This window comes from Stegodyphus dumicola, chromosome X1 (assembly GCF_044657685.1).
Source record: "Stegodyphus dumicola isolate Sdum_Otavi_A_Nest chromosome X1, ASM4465768v1".
NCBI lineage: Eukaryota > Metazoa > Arthropoda > Arachnida > Araneae > Eresidae > Stegodyphus > Stegodyphus dumicola.
Genome location: NC_140780.1, coordinates 220,835,085 through 220,854,435, shown reverse-complemented (window position 1 = coordinate 220,854,435; position 19,351 = coordinate 220,835,085). Strand labels below are relative to the sequence as shown.

Below are 19,351 nucleotides of genomic sequence, written 5' to 3'. Positions count from 1 at the left end.
TGAAAACGATATGAGACATAATTTTATAAATAAGGTAGAAACTCAACAGTTCTTCCATTGTGTGCAGTATCATAGGAATCATTCTCAGGCAAGATTCCCTCTGAAGGTTTGCACTGGAGAGGTAAGCTTGCATCATTCTAGGACATGGAAGTTTCCAATGAGTTCTCTGTGTTTTCATTTAGAATAAAACATGGTTTTAGTCTATCAACTGATATTTTGACAGTTCCATTAATTTCTATATAGAAATATTTTGGCACTTGTTGTTTAATAACAAAAGGACCAAAATAAGCTGGTTATAAATATAAAGTGACCACATTATTTGAACATGAAAACGTGAGCAATTTGGCTTTATTGCCATGAGTTAGAATCATTATTATTGTTAGTTATTGTCATAGAAGGTTTCATGCCACATATGATACTTTGTAGCCTTTGAACAAAATCTGAATGTGTGACATTATAAAACTTTGTAACAAACTCTCCAAGCAAATGGGGTGGAGGGAACTTCCATAAAGGAGCTAAGCTCAAAAGTATCCTTATCTTCTTTCACAGCAATGCATAATACAGGAGGAACAAATAGTAAATCATCTACCCAAGATTTGTTTTGCTGCAAATGGCACTTCAAGCTAGCTTTTATAGTTCTGTGCTGCTGCTCAATTAATCCACTCAATTGTGGATGGTATGGAATAGTCCTAGTGGTCTTAAAACCAAAATAATTACCCAAAGATAAGAAAAATTGACTTTTAAACTATCATCCTTGGTCAAGAAGTAATACAATGTGGACTAAATTGCATATCCAGGTTGAAATTATGCCCTTTGCAATTGTTTCTGTTGACTGATCTGTTATAGGTAGTGCTTCAACCCATCTTGAAAAATGATCAATCATTGTTAGCAAATATTTGAAGCCTCGGCATGTAGGTAAGGATTCAATAATATCAATGTGGACGTGTTGAAAATGTTCAGGTTGAATTTTTATGTTCAGTAAAGCTAAATGATTATGTCTTTGGATGGTAGGCATTCCAGATACGACCAACACCATAACTGATATCTCCATTCATATCTGGCTAAATCTTTGCATGATTAGATTTCTGGTGCTTCTAATCCCTGGATGTGATAGGGTATGAACAGATGAAAATATTTGTTGATGGAATGCATGGGCAGTTCCCATTGGTGGAAACATCAGAAGAGATGGATTTCTTGGTGCCAGAAATGAGAATCTGAAACATTTTCAGCCTTATAAAAATGAAAATAAATAAATAAAAAGAATGCCTTAACATGACATAAGGGACCAAATTCTGTGAATAATACTCTCTGTTCTTAGTTTCATACAAGCAATCACCATGCTGAAATTGTTTTTTACTTGCAATTCACTGTTTGGAATTTATCATGATCAAAGCAGAAAATGCATTTTCATGCAAATAAAAGAAAGGAAACTTCAATGGGTAAAGAGCACTGCACTTTTCTTAATTTTTTAAAAAATTTTCAATGACAACAATTCCTAGTAGCTTATTTAAATTGATTCATCAAAGTATTTTCTGTAGTGACAGCTAAAATTTGCATTATAATTACAAATTTATTCACATAGTTTTAACTGTAGAGATTTCAATTAACTTTTCTTTTTTTAGCCGATTTAAGAAGGAATTAACACCAGACAAAAATGAATCATAAGATCAGAAATCAGAAAAAGGTAAATTTTGGTGCTTATGTTCAGATCTAAAGAATGAATGCATCATGTCTAATCTTACCTCTCTGACTTTATATATAGATATAAAAGAACTAGAAAAGATTCAACTGAAGTTTCCTACTCAGGATTGCATATCATAGCTATAATAAATAACATTTTGGTTGACATAGTGTAATTACTAAGAATTAGCACAGACAATATGAGAAATATAATATTTAAGTTCCTCAACCATTTACATTAGCTACAAAACAATCTCTATGAAATATTAATTGAAGTGACAGTCACATGGCCATTTTATGCAGATATGCACAATTCAGTGCAGGAGATTAGAAAATTTTAGAAAGACCAATTAGTGATCGATGAGGACAATTTCATACACCAGCAGAAGTGTGTGCAGTGGATAACAGTATTTTTATATTAATTATACATTATGTAATCATATTTATACATTCAAGAAATTTACACATATTGCATGACTGAGTGTAGTGATAAAAACTTGAACAGGAAGCTTGCAATAAACTACCCACTTTATTTTGACATACTCTTTCATGAGTATGATAGAAAATAGTCAATGTGCCACTATTGTGACTCATGAACTCCATATTCTAAAAAATAAACTTCAGGCTTGACTAATTTCAGTACTGAGAATAGAGTTTTATGCTATACAATCCCAGTGCACCTAATATTAGGAATGAAAGAAGACGTGCCTACATTGAAAACGGATAAAAGTATAACAAACTTAAAATGCTGTGAAGTGAAAAATGTACAATTCATAGAACACAAAATACCATACGAAATTCAGAACAAATATTGGAAGTATGTATACTAATATACAATACTGTCATGTGATAATCTATAGCTTTTAGATATTCTTTAAAGAATCTTCTGATAAAGATGACGGTAACTTTTCAAAATTAGTAGAAACTATCGCTAAATTCGATTTGATAATGAATGAATATCATATACAGATATTACAAAAGAATGTTGCTCTTTATACAGATGAAGAATGCAAAATATCATTTTACTATATTTATTATGGCATAAAATAAAAGATTTCAGAAATGGTTGAACATCTGAAATGCTGCTAATTTAAAAAGGTCAAAATAATTTAATTCATGTTACTGTCCTGGATTGGAATTTCTTAGTTTTCCTCAGTTCATGAGAAACTATAAACTACTTTTTATTAAATACTATCATTCCCCTCCCCCCATCTTGGTGTGAATGCTCTCATAAATGAATCCTTTTAAACCCGTAACAGGGGACGTGCGGTCTGACGGACCGCGCCACATGTTCCTCCCATCACCCCTATTGCATGCTTTTTGTCCAAGTGAATGGATTTTCCCCTAGCTTCACGCTTCGTGACCTTCTTTCTGACCCCTTCTTATCGGAATGCTTTGGCAAGTGTATCTGTTGAAATTCTTCTAGAGCAGTCTGCGAGACCTCATCTCCCTCTCAGTGTTACAATTTTTGGCAGTAGTGAACACATGGCTCTGAAGTTAGGTCAGCGGAGATTCATTTATCCTTCTGATCCACGTTATGCAGAAGAACTGAAAAAAATTCCAGACGAAGTTGGAAGTGATTTTAGTGAAGAAGATGACTGTGAAGAAAATTTCTGCGAAAAAAAGGCGAGCAGTGGTTTTGATATCATAATAGCATCATTCGATAGAAACAGACTCGGAAACACAGAAACCTGAAATAATTGGTTTTTATAACAGAACCAAAGGTGGTGTTGATGCTTTAGATGAAAAATGTTCTGTCCATTCCTGTAGTAGGAGAACAACGCGTTGGCCTATGGCTCTTTTCTACCGGTTAGTAGATATGAGTACAGTAAACGCATGCATTTTGCACCAAGGTTATAACCAAAACCCTGTTATGACCAGAATGGTGCTTTCGAAAGAACTAGCGAGAGAATTAGTCCAACCACTACTACACACAAGAGGGAAAAATCCAAGAAGAAATCAAGAATTGCGCCTGACGATAAAGCGGATTTTAGGAAAAGAAGCTGAGTCTAAGGATGTGGAGCAGTGCACAAAAGAAGCAAAATTAAAATCAAGGAAAACATGTCGTCTGTGCCCCCCAAGCAAGAAAAGAAAGACAGTATATTTGCCAAGACCCTGTTTGTTTGGAATGCACCCAAAAGTTATGCAATGAATATGCTAAAGAAGACGAAAACTAAATTGTTTACCATCAGAAAATCAGTGAGATACTGTTATTTTAGGTACTGTCAAAATTTTTCTGTATTGTGCTACATACAATTTTCTGCGGTTAAAATTTGCTTTGAATATTAACTAATATAGATAAAATAGTTAATTCAAAATAGATGCATTCTTATTTTTAGTTTTATACAATTTAGTGCAGCATATGATTTTCATCGAAAAATTTGAGGCTATGGGGAAATTTTCTGCGAAAACTTTAATTTCACTTTAAAGTGTAAAAACATATTTTCTTTTCAGAGTAAAATGTTCAAAGAACATCTAAGTGAAATATCATGATGATATTTTAATTAGACGATTTTTAAAAATTTATTATAATGCGCGGTCTCTGAGACTGCACGTCCCCTGTTATGTTTAACTTTTTCACCTCCCCTGTTACGGGTTAAACAAAACTGTCTTCAAGTTTTAAATAAAAATTTCTAACTCGTTCTAAAAATTTTGACTTTTCAGTTTTCTGAAAAAACTTTTAAAATATCAGATTTCAACTTTACTACATAACAACTGTCTACGAATTATCATTTTTCTACTTTGTCAAGCGATTGATTAAGAGTTACAATGAGGATTTTGATTCAGTATCTACCTTTACTATGCAAAATGAATTCTTTCTGATTTACATCTGAAGGAAACTGTCACTCACACTTATGAATTTTGTTTACTTTGTACAATAGCTTTAAAAAAGACCTTTGCAGCAAAAATAATACAATACAAAGTTCAAGATTCAGAATTGTTGGCACTTTAATGATTTCAGATTTTGAAAATTTCCAAATTTTAAATCACAAATTTAAATTTTATACAAGTCAAAAACACGAAACATGTGTTTATGAAATGATGAAGAATTTACGACCTTAAGAAATCAAAATTCACGCAGCAAAATTCAATATTTATTTGTTTCATTAAACATTTTTTGGATGTAAATTGTTTAATTTAATTTCAGTTTTGTGCTAATAATTTCTATTTAATTTTAAAGACACGCATAATTTCTTTTTCAGTTACAAAGTTCCATTGTTTGTCCTGTTCCTCCCATGTTGAGAATTCCCACTAAACTGTAAATGAAAACCTTTACATTCTCAGAAATTCGTATCTCACTTTCTTCACTATCAGTAGGGATATTTTCTAAATTTAAAATCATATTACAGATTTCACCTTCCTTAATTTATTACTGACTGAAGCATTGTCATCAAAATGGAAAATGTTTGTTATATCATCTTCATTTAATATCAGTTTTCCACATTTCTTCATAAATTCTATTAATTGGAAAATTTCACCTTCAATGGCATTCATATGTGGAAAAAAGGCTGTTGTTTTATCTAATTTTGAAATCACCCTTATTAAGGATGAATTGTACCAATGCTGTTCAATGTCACCAATGCTGGCAAGTACCAAATATGCTTTGCATATCCTGCTACGACTCTCGAATTAGAAACTCTTTTCAACATAATTGAAAATTAAAACTTTAAAAATTCAGAAATTTGATAAGACAGCTGTAATAATAATAGCCTGCAAACAACAATAAGCTGGATCAAATTAGAAAGTTAAGGAAGACCACAATTTGGTATGCTAACTGAGAGCATAAGATCCTCAAAAATTTTCCCCCTTTTTTTTGCTGCTATGCCAACAAAAGAAAACCAGTATAAGGAACAACCCACTCCAAACAAATGTGGTTAATCAGATAGAAACATGCAACTTGCTCCTCCCACAATTACTCAAGGGATGGAAACGTAATCCCGGACAAGGTTCTTTAATATACTAAGGTTAGGCCAGGAATGGAAAAAGCGTGCCATTGGTTGCTGGTAGTGACGTCATCCGGGAGACAAGATGCATCGGCCGACGCATCTGCTACATGATTTTGGTAATGGAAAAAATGTAAACTAAAGTAAAATGATCATTTTATATGTGGTAGATACACCGGAAATATTGGGTATATACTTTCCGATTAAGTATTTTATTAAAGAAAATGTTTATTTTATGCACAGAATTCATACGAATGCTGAAAATAATTGTAAACATTAAATTCTTTTCCTAAAGGAAAGCATTAGAAAATGAAAAACAATATTTAAGTTAATTAAGGGAAATAAATATTGTAAATCAAGGTGTTTTTCAATGTTTTTTCGTAGTATTGTTTGCACTAAATAAATCTTGTTGAATAGAACACATGATGGCATAACTGCTAAGACCATGGTAAAAACATAATCAAAAAGTATTATTCTATTTATTTTCATTGCTCATGCACTTTTTTTAATACAAATGAACTTTGACATTTCATGAGAAATATATGATCGTGATTTTCAGTTTAAATTACATAGCTCAAGCAAAAATATATATAAAAAGATTTGACTTAACAAATTCATATTTAAATACCATATAATTCTACAAATTTCTGAATATCCGTCATTATACTTTTAAATAGTATACTTATCACATTCTTTTTAAAGTGAAAAGTCACTTCATACTGATTCACTTCAGATTTTAACAGAAGTGCGTATATTTTCAGTATAATCTAAAAGTACTCTTATAATCCCTTACACTCCCAAGATTTCTATATAACATTTATCCTGACGTGATTATTTGCTATAGTAAATAATCTTCGATATTGGCATCCTATTCTTCCTTCCATACATTAAAAATGGAACAATTAAAATACATTTTCTTACACATATATGCACAATAATAATAATAATAAACTTGCCCTACATCTTAGTTTCGGCCCACCAGCGGCCGAGCGGTAAAGTCGCCGAACACTGGTAGTTCGGTCCGAATCCCGTGAACGGGCTGGCAGCATGGGTGTTTTTGTGGTTTTCCTCATGTGTAACGTGTATACGAGCCAGTTTCCCTGAGAAAGTCCTCCATGAAGGCATCACACCTATTACGCAGATAGCCCTAGTGTGCTTTGCCATAATTAAATACACCACCACATCTTAAATTCAATTCAGCCTGTACACAAATTAAATATTTTTAATTACTAATGTATTTTTATCAGGTTGTCTCTTAAAATAATTTTGTTATACTCGAAATATGTGTTCAATATTGAATTATTTTTCTTTCTCTTATAATTAAAAACAAGTTATATGGAATCAAAATTAAAACATATGCAGCAGTTAAATAACACTGAACAGAATATCTTACTTACTCTTTCGCTATTTGTATTCTAGCATTATACACAGATTTTTTTTCCTTCAGGTTCAAGCATGTGTAAGTTATATCAATTAAATTACATCACACATACCCGTATGCATCAGTTAAATAACACTGAAGGAAATATGTCACTCACTCATTCGATGTTTGCATCATAGTGTGGTCGAGAAATTGTTCTTTCCTCACGGTGAGGCATGTATCAGTTTACTTAGTTCGCAAAGCTTAACCCAGACGCTGCTTCAATACATAGAATTAAGTTTGGGATGTAAAGAAAGTAACCAAAACATGTGAATGAAGTTGGATATGCGAATTTATTAACTAATCATTCAGGTACTCAGTATTGGTAAACATGACACTGAGTTTAAATATCTCACTATGATGTAAGTCTCATACACAAAAATGAATATTATGATAAAAAATGATTTAAAATGAGAAATTATTCAATTTAAATGTAAAATAGCAGTAAAATGAAAAATAAATGTAAAATTACATCACAGTCATGTATGAAAACTACATAAATTCATTAAAAAAATAGTTATTTTATCTGGTTGTAAAGAGTGTTTTCCGCCAAAAAACGTATTAACGTGTATGATTCTGACACAACGCTATAGCACAATTTGCCACTTTCACCTAGGTATAATAGCAAATTAACAACACAAATCAAATCAAACTGTTGATGCAACGAAAGTAAACAAACGCCAAGAACTAACGCTGTCACCCACATGACGTCATGCATATGTGGCATAACTTTCTCCCTGCACTGCGCATCGCTCTTGGGCCCCTCCTGATCCCGGAGAACATGAACAAGAAACTTTTAAAGAAAAAAAAAAAAAAAAAAAAAAGCAAGAAAACAATTACCTTTGCCATTCATATTCCAACTTCTCAGAATGTTTAGTTGCAACATATATCACCAATGATACGGGACCATCCCACATGTGAAGACTGCGTTCAAGAGTTGATAATCTGTCCATGGAAACTTGAGTAACAAGTGTTACTTGATTGAACTGATCCTTTGCACTAAAATCCGATATAAAATGCATAAAAAATTTCAGAATATAATATCAGATGCAATTATGCAAAGCCACCAATAAATATAAAATCTCATACATATTTTTAACAAGTTTGAAAATAATTAGATTTTACAGGATTTAGAATTTAATATACTAATATTATTTCTACATCAACATTTTAGCAAAATTTCAAAAAAACAGTTGATAATTCATCATTATATTACAAGCATGCATATTAAGATGATAGGCATCTTACTGTTGTATGTTAAGGACCTAAAGATCTTAACAAGCCAGATGATGATAATCAGCTAAAGACAGGCTAATGCTACCTCTAGAAAAAAGGGCTAATGCTGAGATTTTAAATGCAGAAGCAACATCACCCATTTTATTAAAAAAAAGAAGAAAAAAAAAAAAAAAAAAAGAGAAAAATTGCAGGTTCACTGAGATCAACACTTCACGACTGATGAAAAATATTAGACACATTCAAAATCCTTCAGTGTTCAATAATTAAGATCACTAAGTATTTAAACGTAACAGCACTAAAATCTGTATAAGTTACAGTATGAGTACATAGCTGTACGAATGTTTGATTTAGAGTTAGACAGTCAGTCACAAGAAGAGCATGGCCAATAAAACTTGTCATATTTCTATAATTTGAAATATATATATTAGCAATATTATTGTTCCTATTTAAATATATAGCTTATGAAAATTATGAGTAGTGACTTTGCAAATTTCAGTTTGCTGTTAAATAAAAGGAAAATGGACATGCAAGATCTTCAATTTTTAATGATTAATTATCTTGGAAAAAATTCCAACAATTCTGCTCACCGGAAATATGCATTTTTTTCTTTTCCCCTTTTTAAAGCTGAAATATTTTACACAGACAATTAAAAAAATTTGAAAATAACAATACTTGGCAATAGCATAATTTCACAACTTTTCAAAATGCTGTGTTGCCAGCCCACATAGAGGAAAAATAAAATAATAAAGGAGCATATGAGAAGCAAAGCAATAAGTATTCTTATCATTAATATGTACTAATTTGTAGATTATATAAAAAGCTAAATAGAATAGAAGAAAATTTATTTTGGATAAATGGAGGTAGACTGAGGAAATTATGAAAAGTCTATTATTGCAGAAATATGCCTTATATTTCATACATGTTCATTAGATACAAATAATACACATTTCAAATGTAAATCCCTATTCTGGCTATGGATTGGCTGTGCAGAACAAAAACAGGTGCGGTCAGAAACAGAAACAGTTTGTCAACCCAACACAAATATGACTATGACAAATCTTTAATTTTCTGTATATATAAGAAGTGATTAAGAAGCAATGAATGATTAATATAAATAAAACTAAAACAATTTGATGGTTTAGCTTTACAGCTTAGATTACAAAACTGGAGAACATCCAAAAATATTTTCATTGAGCTTTGAAGTAACAAGTGCTAGTTTACCTTAAGGTACTAATACTAAAAGTAGCAGATTCTATTTATATAGAGATATTGCATGTTGATTAAAAACAAAATGAGCATACTAATGTTAAAACAATGCTATATATAAATCTAATATATATCCTAAGTCGCATTTTTTGAGACATGAAAAACGCAATTTGAATTTTGTTAATCGGCCCAGTAGAACAGGAGATATAGAACTCTTCATTTTTTTCCTTTTCGCAGTGTACGTCATATATGCCGTGGCTTTATATCACGACATTTCTTTAGTTTAATCTTCATTGCATGCAAAGCATAGGAAAGAGTTTCTAATCTCCTTTACTTGTTAACATTATTTGTAAAAATTAACTTGGAGAGAAAAAAGTTTTTTCGTCTTAAGATCATAGTTGATTGATTCTAAAACAAAATGGAAGATCTAATTACGAATGCTATCCTCTATCTTTTTCAATTTTCTGTTATTCATAACATTACAACTGCCCTCATAACTTACATACTTACTCATATTACAACTTCCCTCATAACCAGGAAGAACTGATATCTGTCAAGAATGCTGTTGTGCTCTTGTTCATTTTACATGGAACAATGGTTGCCATAGCCTACTCCGAAGAGAGGTTGGACTTCTTTCTCCACCCCCAATTTTGAGGAAGATCCTTTCCTTCTTCCCAGTTTTTCTGTTGAAAATTTTGTTATGTTAGCACAAAGCCCGAAGATGAGGAAAGGAAAAACTTTGACCTATGTTTTGCAATCTGAACACAATACCAGATTCTAAAGAGATGACATTATATTTTTGCTATAATATGAACTGAGAATTATACTATGTTTATTACTCATTGCATCCTCTTCTTAGGGCAGTGATCTCCCTTACAAGCAGTGATAACACACACTCGGTGTCCCCCTAGGAATACTCGTAATATCAAAATTTACTATTTTTAGGAGAGCCAGCTATGGCCATGAACTAGCTGTATATAGTATTTTCAACCAGTCACATTCCTCTGGCCATAATTTCAGCACAAAGTACTATGCCCCCACACACATATGTACAACACACATTTAAATTGTTTTTTAATTATTAATAGTGTAATGTAAAATTCTATCTACTACATTTATAAGAACTAACTCATAGGTATAAGTTATTAGTCTTAATTTGGATTTTAATTTCTGTATATATTTTTTACTTATTTCACTTACATAATATAAACAATTTTATGGCCATAAATTGCAAACAGAAACTTTACAATGCTAAAAGCTAGTTACCTTGTACAAGGAACAGAGGTTTTCGTGTGCAACTGTACTTAAGCATCCCACAGCCATCAGCAAGTACTTAATACTGATTAACTTGAATGTCCTGCCAAATTTTTCATCAAAGTTTACTTTATTATTACAGGGGGGTCCCTCAACTTTTGCACATAAATAGTTCCTAAAAGTGTGTGCAAATGCTGAATTGTTCATAAGTAGAGAGATGTAAAAAAATATGCACCAAAAAACTATGTTTATCTATCACATAATGAATAAACTATCTATCACATAATGAAGTTAACGAGGCATGTTTAAGTGCTTGCAGGTATTTTGTTTATAAACTTGGCAAGAGTTAGTTGAATACCATCTTATTTTTTTCCATTTCTTGATCAAGATTTCTGTAACATGCTGTATCTATTTCAATCACCCTATGCACCTGAGATATATCTATTCTCCACTGGGTTCACATTCTTCCATGATAGTCAAAAATTTGTCAAGACACATGAAGGCTTCATTCATATTTTTAATTGTCAAAGTCTAGACATTTTTAATCAGCTTCTTCTTTCTCACTTCCATTGTGTATTTCATTGTTGCTCAACTAAGTATTTAACAGAGGTACCGAGTGAAATTCAATCACTTTGTTAACATATTCGTTGTTGAAGTCCAGTTTAGTTCATTCATCATGCTAAGTATTTCATTCGTTTTAGCTTTCAGTGTTTCTTCAAAATTTATAAAATCACTCATCATTTCTGGGCATAATTGTTTCCAGAAACCTTATTATTGTCAACTCATAATTATATTTATGAGTTGACATATTTATTTATATTATTTCAACTTATAAGTCTTCAATATCATTCACTGTGTTCCACATTAGCCCATCTTAGTTGCCTTGATAGCTTTAGTGATTATTGTGCTCATAGTTTGGCTCATGGGCTGAATGAGGCAGGTAGTATTGGCAGGAAGAAAAGTAACATTGATTTCTGGGTATAAATTCTGCAGAGATTTTGGGTGTATTGGAGTATTGTCTACTATTAATAATGCTTTAAATTGTAAATTATTATTTTTACGATATTGCTTAACTATTGGCATGAAATGAAAAGTGAACCAATCTTTAAATATAAAAGCAGTAACACAGGCATTTTTATTTGATTTCCAAATGTTTGGAAGCAATTCTTTATCTTTTCCTTTCAATGTTCTGGGATTTTCAGCTTGGTAGACTAACAATGGCTTCAGTTTTAAATCACCAGCTAAGTTTTCACCAAGAAGCGATGTCAATTGGTTTTTGGGAAGTTTTATACCCAGGAACAATTGAAATTGAGTCTTACTTTGATAAAAGTGTATGATTAGGCATTTTTTTTTCAAAATAAACCCATCTCATCTATATTGAATATTTGATTAGGAGAATATTCATCATCTAGAATAATTTTAGACAATGAGGAAATAAATTCTTTTGAAACATCTGTACCTACATCAGCCAATTCTTCACTAAATTTAATATTATGTACAGAATATCTCATTTTAAACTTGTTGAACCAGCCATTATTTGCTTGAAACACTAAGTTTGAATCAGCGTTTAATCTAGTCTTCCAGTCTTCAAGCAAACTATGAGCCTTAGCTTGAATAATTGAAAATCTCAGAGACATATTTGATGCTGATTGATGATAAAGATATTTTTATTTCATTCGTCATAATGCTGTGTTGCTAGGAAACAATCTTTGATGATATATTTCCACAATTTTGAATATATTCCTTAATTTTACTCAATTTTTCAAAGCTGAACATATTTCATCTTTGTCTCAATCATATGAAGACTTAATTTTTTCCTCTTATCAACACAGCAGTTTCTCCACTTCTCACTGATGTTTATCAATTTATAAGGACGAAATATTTAAACATAAACAAATAAATTGGCAAAACACATAACACAATAATGCATGCCCTAATGCAAGACTGAAACTGCTTTAACCACTTAAGAGTTCCGAGAAGTTCGCTAATGTAAGAAGTAATGTGTATCTGTGACGTATGCTATCCCACCCCTACCCATCATTACAGCCATTGCCTCCTGCAGATGAGATTAAGGTTTAAAAAAAAAGTAGAAATGTGAGAGCTGAAAACAGTTTACATTCAAGAAATTGTTTTCATTATCAACAAAAACTTTTAAAAAATTGAATTTTTAAAAATGTATGAAATAGCAAATTGTGCAAAAGTAGAATGTACGCAAGTCAAGGGCCATCTGTACACTGTATTGTATTTTGTTACTTTCTGTGAATTAATTTCTAAAGTTAATTTTACATTGCTTTGCAATAAAAACATGTGGTTTTGTTTCATAATAAATAAATAAATATTACTTTTAATAGAATTTCATGAACATGTAATCAAAATATTTTGATTGCAATTCAGTTTTACAAAACACCTCAGATGATATGAACTTTGATATAGTATATACACAGTATAACTTTGATATTGTTATGAAATGTCTAGGCGCAATGGGATAGCTTCCCCACAAATCAGGTTTAGGGTTGCCATAAAATGACAAGGAAAGGCAAGGTTGCCACATTTGGCGATAAATTGTCCATTTGGTGACAAAATTGGCGATATGCCATTGACCTTCTGGAACGAATTCTTACCGGTTTAGCCCAGAATGTTCTCAAACACAAGTCAAAAGCTATATAAACCCCGCTCGTATGCGAAGAGTCAATTAGTGCCTTGTCCAGCGAGTTTTGAAGTCTAGTGCCAAGTTTGTCGTCAAGTGCATGGAGAGTCTTTCAGTGTGACGCGAGTTAGTGCATTGTCGAGTTTTGTCTTAGAGTGTGCTGAGCTCCCGGAACAACAGAACAGAGTAGACAGCCATACTCTTGTGTATGATCGAGTGCATCGCAAGTTGTAGCATGGAGAGTCTCGAGAGTACTAAGAGTTCCGAGAACGACCAAGCAGAGGTGGGAGCTGTACTCCGGTGTTTTGCCGTTAAGCTGTCTCCACCGTTATTGCCTGATAGCTTGAAGGCTGTGTCGCTGATTGTTTCAGAGTATAGTAGTTCTTCGACGACTGTAAACGTGTTATTGGAGATGTCTTGAAGAATACTGGCCAATAAAGTGTGTTTTGACACTTCATCAAGTAGTGTCGTCATTATTCACTTCAAATCTACACGAACCCCATATGTACATAACGTAAAGGAAGGGTGGGAAGTAACAACATTCAAATGGCATTTCAAGAACTGTGCACATTTTCATTTATTTCGTGAAAAACCTAGGACTCCCAATTTTAACATTCGTTTAAAAATATTTTCAAAGAACATTTTGAGAACTTTAAAATCTTATATTTTAGATACTTTTTCAATTGGACTCTACATTTAATTTAGATATCATATAGTATTTTGTTACATTTCCAAATTGTGTTTTTATGTTCTATTTTATATGTCAAGATATCAGACAGTTCAGGAACCAAATGACAGGGCATAATGAAATATAAAGGCTATGCCCTTGAAGCATATTGTATATATGTTACAAAATTTCTCTTCCTTTGATAACCCTCTAATGCTTTTTTTTTTCCTAAAAAGGCCTTTTATATTGCTAAGGGGGGAATATATCATATATATAAAATATGAAGGAAAATTAATAACTTAATTGGCAATAGCCCTTTTAATTCCTAATTTTATTTACCTACAACACCCTTCAAAGAATCTGTACTGTGTCAATTACATCATCTGTAGTGCTCTGCAATGCTGTGAGCTCTTATCCAATCACCATTTAAAACTGAAACAAAGAAACCAAGCTTGTAAATACTTCAGCTGCTAAATATGCTTTACTCTTTCTCCAATGCTGTCGCTATGCAAGCATGAAATTAATCACTCTGCAGCTTTCATTTATTGTTAATAGTGACTTGTGTATCTAAAATTGTGGCATGCTTGTATTGTATCAATCAAGAAGATGTGTCTTAATAGATTAGTTGTCAAGAATTGATGCTATATTGTGATTATCCAGTTATTTGTGGTCTCTAAAATTCCATCTAGTTCCAATGCAATTTGCATGTCTGCCACATCTAACACCACTCCGGCCATGACTACAGAGTTAATTAGTGGCTTCTCTCATCCATAACTAAATCATCACATATACATATGACTTTGTAATTGCTTGCAAGAATAAAAATGAGATAAGTACTTTCATGGACACAGTGTACATAACCAAGGCAGTATTATTTTGCAATTACCCAAAATTACTAATGTTACCAAATTGAGTTCATTTTTGATGACTTAAAACATAACAGAATAGAACAGAAATCGAAAGCTTACTGTTAAAAATAATTTTATGCTGTAAAACGACTTTAAAAATAAATAATTTATTGAAATATTAATCACTTTTTTACACTCATTAGCTGATGAATATAAAATTTGTGAGTCAAACTATACTGTTTCATTGGAATACAGTACACTAACTATGAATATCATAATATGCAAAATATGTGCACATGCAAGGAGACTCATTTGATGAAGTTAGACAACAAGAACATATTTTGCTGAATTAAATGATACAAATTTAGATGTCTTTTTTAAAATTAAATATTTGTCTTCCGAACTCAAAAACTGCCTTTTAAAACTACGATGAATGAATACAAATTTTATTCCAACAATGAGATCCAAAACCATTTTGCAGAAATATTAACATGTATTATACATACACACAAAATGCTGGGATATGTATCATACCAATAGAAACTAAAACTAAAAGAAATTCAAATTAAGACATATGCTGTTATTTGATATAGCATAAATGCTTATTCACATATGAGATAGGCATGTAATGAACATCGTGTCTTGTAGCTCACTGAAAAGCTCCTATCCACTTGACTGTTTAAAGCATTTATAACATAAAGCATACATGTTGAGTTAAAATCTGATGTTAAAGTTTCCGAATTTATAAATCTTAGTCTGTAATAATTCCCATTTTAGAAATTCTCACAAATTTATGTCTTTTGTCTAAAATATATTCTCTCATCTTCTGAAGACAAAAATAATGATTGTCACAAGAATACACTTTTGTTTCCATAAAACAACTTGCTGATTACTTCCTCTTTTGAGAAATTTTTTTTAATGATAATGCATAATTTCTTATCAGTGGACTACCAAAATTTTTTCAGTCATACCTAAGGCACAATTGGAAAATAAAAGCTCAGCAGAAAGTTGCAAACTTCAGTGGCAGGGTGGCAGTACAAGCCTAATAATGAATATGAATACCAGGCTACATTTAACCCGGCATTACTTGTGCGAGAAACACGAACGGGATTGCTTGTGCTGGGTATATCATACCCAGTATGGTTTCTTCCTCTCTTTTACCATTAAATCTGCACAAAATATTAAAGAACAAAAACAGAGAAGAGAAAACATAGTTCTAAACATTTTACCTTTAATTTGCACATTTCCGCAAATGCATGCCATATGTTCCATGCATACATGATTTTCACAGACAAACTTAACTTACTTTCTTTTTTTGACCCCACATTCAGCACATCTTTTATATGTCACCTTTACCTTCTTAGCAGGAGGTGTATCGGCCTCATTGTTTCCCAGTATTTATTTTAGGCTTTGTGGGTGCTTGTTCACTTCTTATCTTCTTATAATCTTCTATTAGTTGAAATGCTAGTGTTTTAAAAAATGAACTTCGGGTTTGATGCCCAGCAGGTGGTTTCTTTGTTGATAATAAAATTACCTGCCCATTTATTGCAGCGACGTTCAACATGGAATAAAAAACAGCCATAGGCTAACGAATTTTTTTTTTAGCCGTTGAATACGCTGCAGCCATTTTATCATCGACACCTTTTGTATGGCTATAAAAAGTTATTATTTCTGGTTTCACTGCTTCTCCACTTTCACAATTAATTGCATCATCAGTGTGCATTGTAGACATGAGAAGCATATTTCTATTTGTTTTGGGGTGTATAAGAAACAATAGCTGTTTCTTTCTAAAACCTAAAAAGGGAAGAGTAAACTTCTCTCTTATTTGTGTTAAAAAATATTGGAGGAATTTTTTTTTTAAAATTTTCTCTCAAAGTTACAACACCTTTTTTTTTTTCAAAAGTTCTTGAGAAAGTGGATAAGATATATACCAGCTGTCTAGTGTTGAATTCCTGAGTTGTAAAGAGGTTCAATTAGTCTTTTTACCACACTATTAAGAGAGTTATCCACTTGAAATGGATCTTTTGGCTGCAGACCCACATAAATTTCTGATTTCCAAGTGTAGAAAACGCTGGAATCGACCAGCGCAAAAATTTTGATTGCGTATTTGGATGGTGTTTTTGGCATATATTGACGAAATGGGCATAGACCTTTGTTGAAAGGTTCCAGTTTTTCATCTATTGTGACGTATTCTCCCACGTTGTACGATTTTCTTGAAGTGTTTCTACAAACACTTAAAAAAAATCAGTATTGGAGCTAGTTTTTCGAATTCTTTCCTGCTCTGGCGGGTTTGTGCATTATCAAAAAATAAAAACGTGTTAATGACACAGTTGTACGGAATATTTCAACTCCAGTGCCGTCTGTTCCCCAAAAATCTCATATATATATATATATGGGATGATTTATGCAAATAATAATGATACAGCAATCAAATAAATGCTTTAATGTGAGCCTCATTAGTCTCTCTTGCATCTCCTTCTCCAGAAAAGTGCTCTTTAATCAAGCCAATAAAAATATTAGTACATTGCACTAGTTTCTTTATGAAATCAGACGATAAAAGTTCTAAGCTTCTAGAGGAGAAGCAACATTTTTTTAAATGCATGCATTTCCAGAGAGTTTTGAAATGATATTTTTAGCAGAAATTCTAACATGTCCACGGAATTTCATTTTACTCCATTTTGTTATATTATGCTTTCCTATAAAATAGACACATTTCTTTATCATAACTTCGAAAACACGCCATAATAATAGAACGATTTCAGTGCTTCTACCCGTACTCAGAATTGTAACAGAAATGCTCACGCTCGATGTAACATACCCTGGAGTGGCTATTTCAAGATATCTATTTTTAGAATTCTTTCCCCTATTCTTCACTTCCAAGGTTATGGACCTTGGAGGCAGCTATAAGAAGAATCATTCATTTTAAAAGAAAGGCTGGAGAGAAACAATGAAAAAACAGAAGGGGTAGGTATGACATACCCAGCATGATCAAACCTGGGTTAAATATACCAGGAGTATTTCATGACTCATTTTGGGGGGGGAATCAGTTGCTTGTGTTGAGAGTGGAGAATGTGCAGAGGTGTCAGTATGGTAATTTAACTGATGATGAATGAAGCCATAAAAGCTGATTGATTTTCTTAATATGAGAATGCTGAACAAATAGGATGACAGAATGTAATTGTTGACAGCTGAGGTTCTTGCAGGACACTGCTATAAGAGGACTGGGATCAAAGCATGCCTAGTCTGCCAAAAAGAGGATAAACTGGCAATTTATGGGATGGCACTATCAAATTAAATAACTGATGAAATATCAACTTCAGGAAGACTGATTGCAATGCTGTTTCATACATAAACAACTAAATCATTTACTTGACAGCACATTTACTTAGCAACAATATTCTAAATCATTTACTTGACAGTAATATGGATACAGGCATTCTATGCTGCATTTGCCATCAAATTCCAAATCACTGTTACATGCATCTTCATTACCATTCAGTTACAGTTCAATATTTGAAAGACACGGCAAAAATCTGTGGTGTTCAAAAGAAAGCATTTTGATCTGCATTCCAATGGTGCACTCACACAGTGAGTAAGAGGTTGGTGAACACCTACTACCAAGTTAGATCCATAGCTGACATACCAACAAATGTTTATATCACAATGACGATTGAGTCCATCATGCCATTATTTAAAAACTGTATTTAGGTGGACTCATTTCAACAAGATAATGCCCATACCACAGTTGCAATTCAATATGCAATGTTTACATGCTTCCATGGCCAGCAAGATAACACATCTCTCAGTATCAAGCACATATCTGATATACGTATCCAATATCAGTTCTCTGTTCGCTCACAGCCAGAAACAAAAGTTGTCAACCTAACTGCCAAGGTACCTGACTGCATTTAACATAATGGAGATTACAGCAATTATTGATGTAAAGAAAATTCATAATGCTGAATGCAGACAGTATCAGTTGCAACCTCATTTATACGAGTTCAATAAATCATGTAGAAAAATACAGCTTCACTTCTTTTGTGGTGGTGTTTCTTTTTCTGTCACTGTGTCTAATTACGGAAATAATTATTTTCATTCTTAACAAAAAGAGCTAGCATGAAGACAAAAAAATTAAATGTCTATAATTTTAGAGAGCTGTGTCCTCTTGTGCTGACCGTTCTCAGAAAATGCACACATAAAAATTTTACCTTCATTATGCTATTCTTATATTTTGGAGAGATACTTACACCTTTCGACTACAGAACACAGTTACTAAATAAAACTAGCTTAAGTTTTATAATTACATTTTTTTTCTACAAAATATGGAAATCATGGATAATAAACCATAGGTGATATTGAAAGAAAAGCCATCGATCATTATTAGAAAATCCAAGAGGAATCAAAATTTTACATTGAAATTACTGAAATGTAAAATGTAAAAATGTTGAC

The 19,351-nt window shown here is 32.2% G+C and overlaps 1 protein-coding gene across 2 annotated transcripts in view; it reads right to left on the bottom strand.

The window, feature by feature from the left end:
- LOC118184316 (xylosyl- and glucuronyltransferase LARGE2s-like) overlaps positions 1-19,351 on the bottom strand; it is a 131,396-nt gene that overhangs the window by 49,071 nt on the left and 62,974 nt on the right. For both annotated transcript variants that reach the window (XM_035353969.2, XM_035353970.2), the window contains exon 7: positions 7,885-8,043. In XM_035353969.2, coding sequence (XP_035209860.1) covers positions 7,885-8,043 — 159 coding nt within the window. The remainder of the gene's footprint in view (positions 1-7,884; positions 8,044-19,351) is intronic.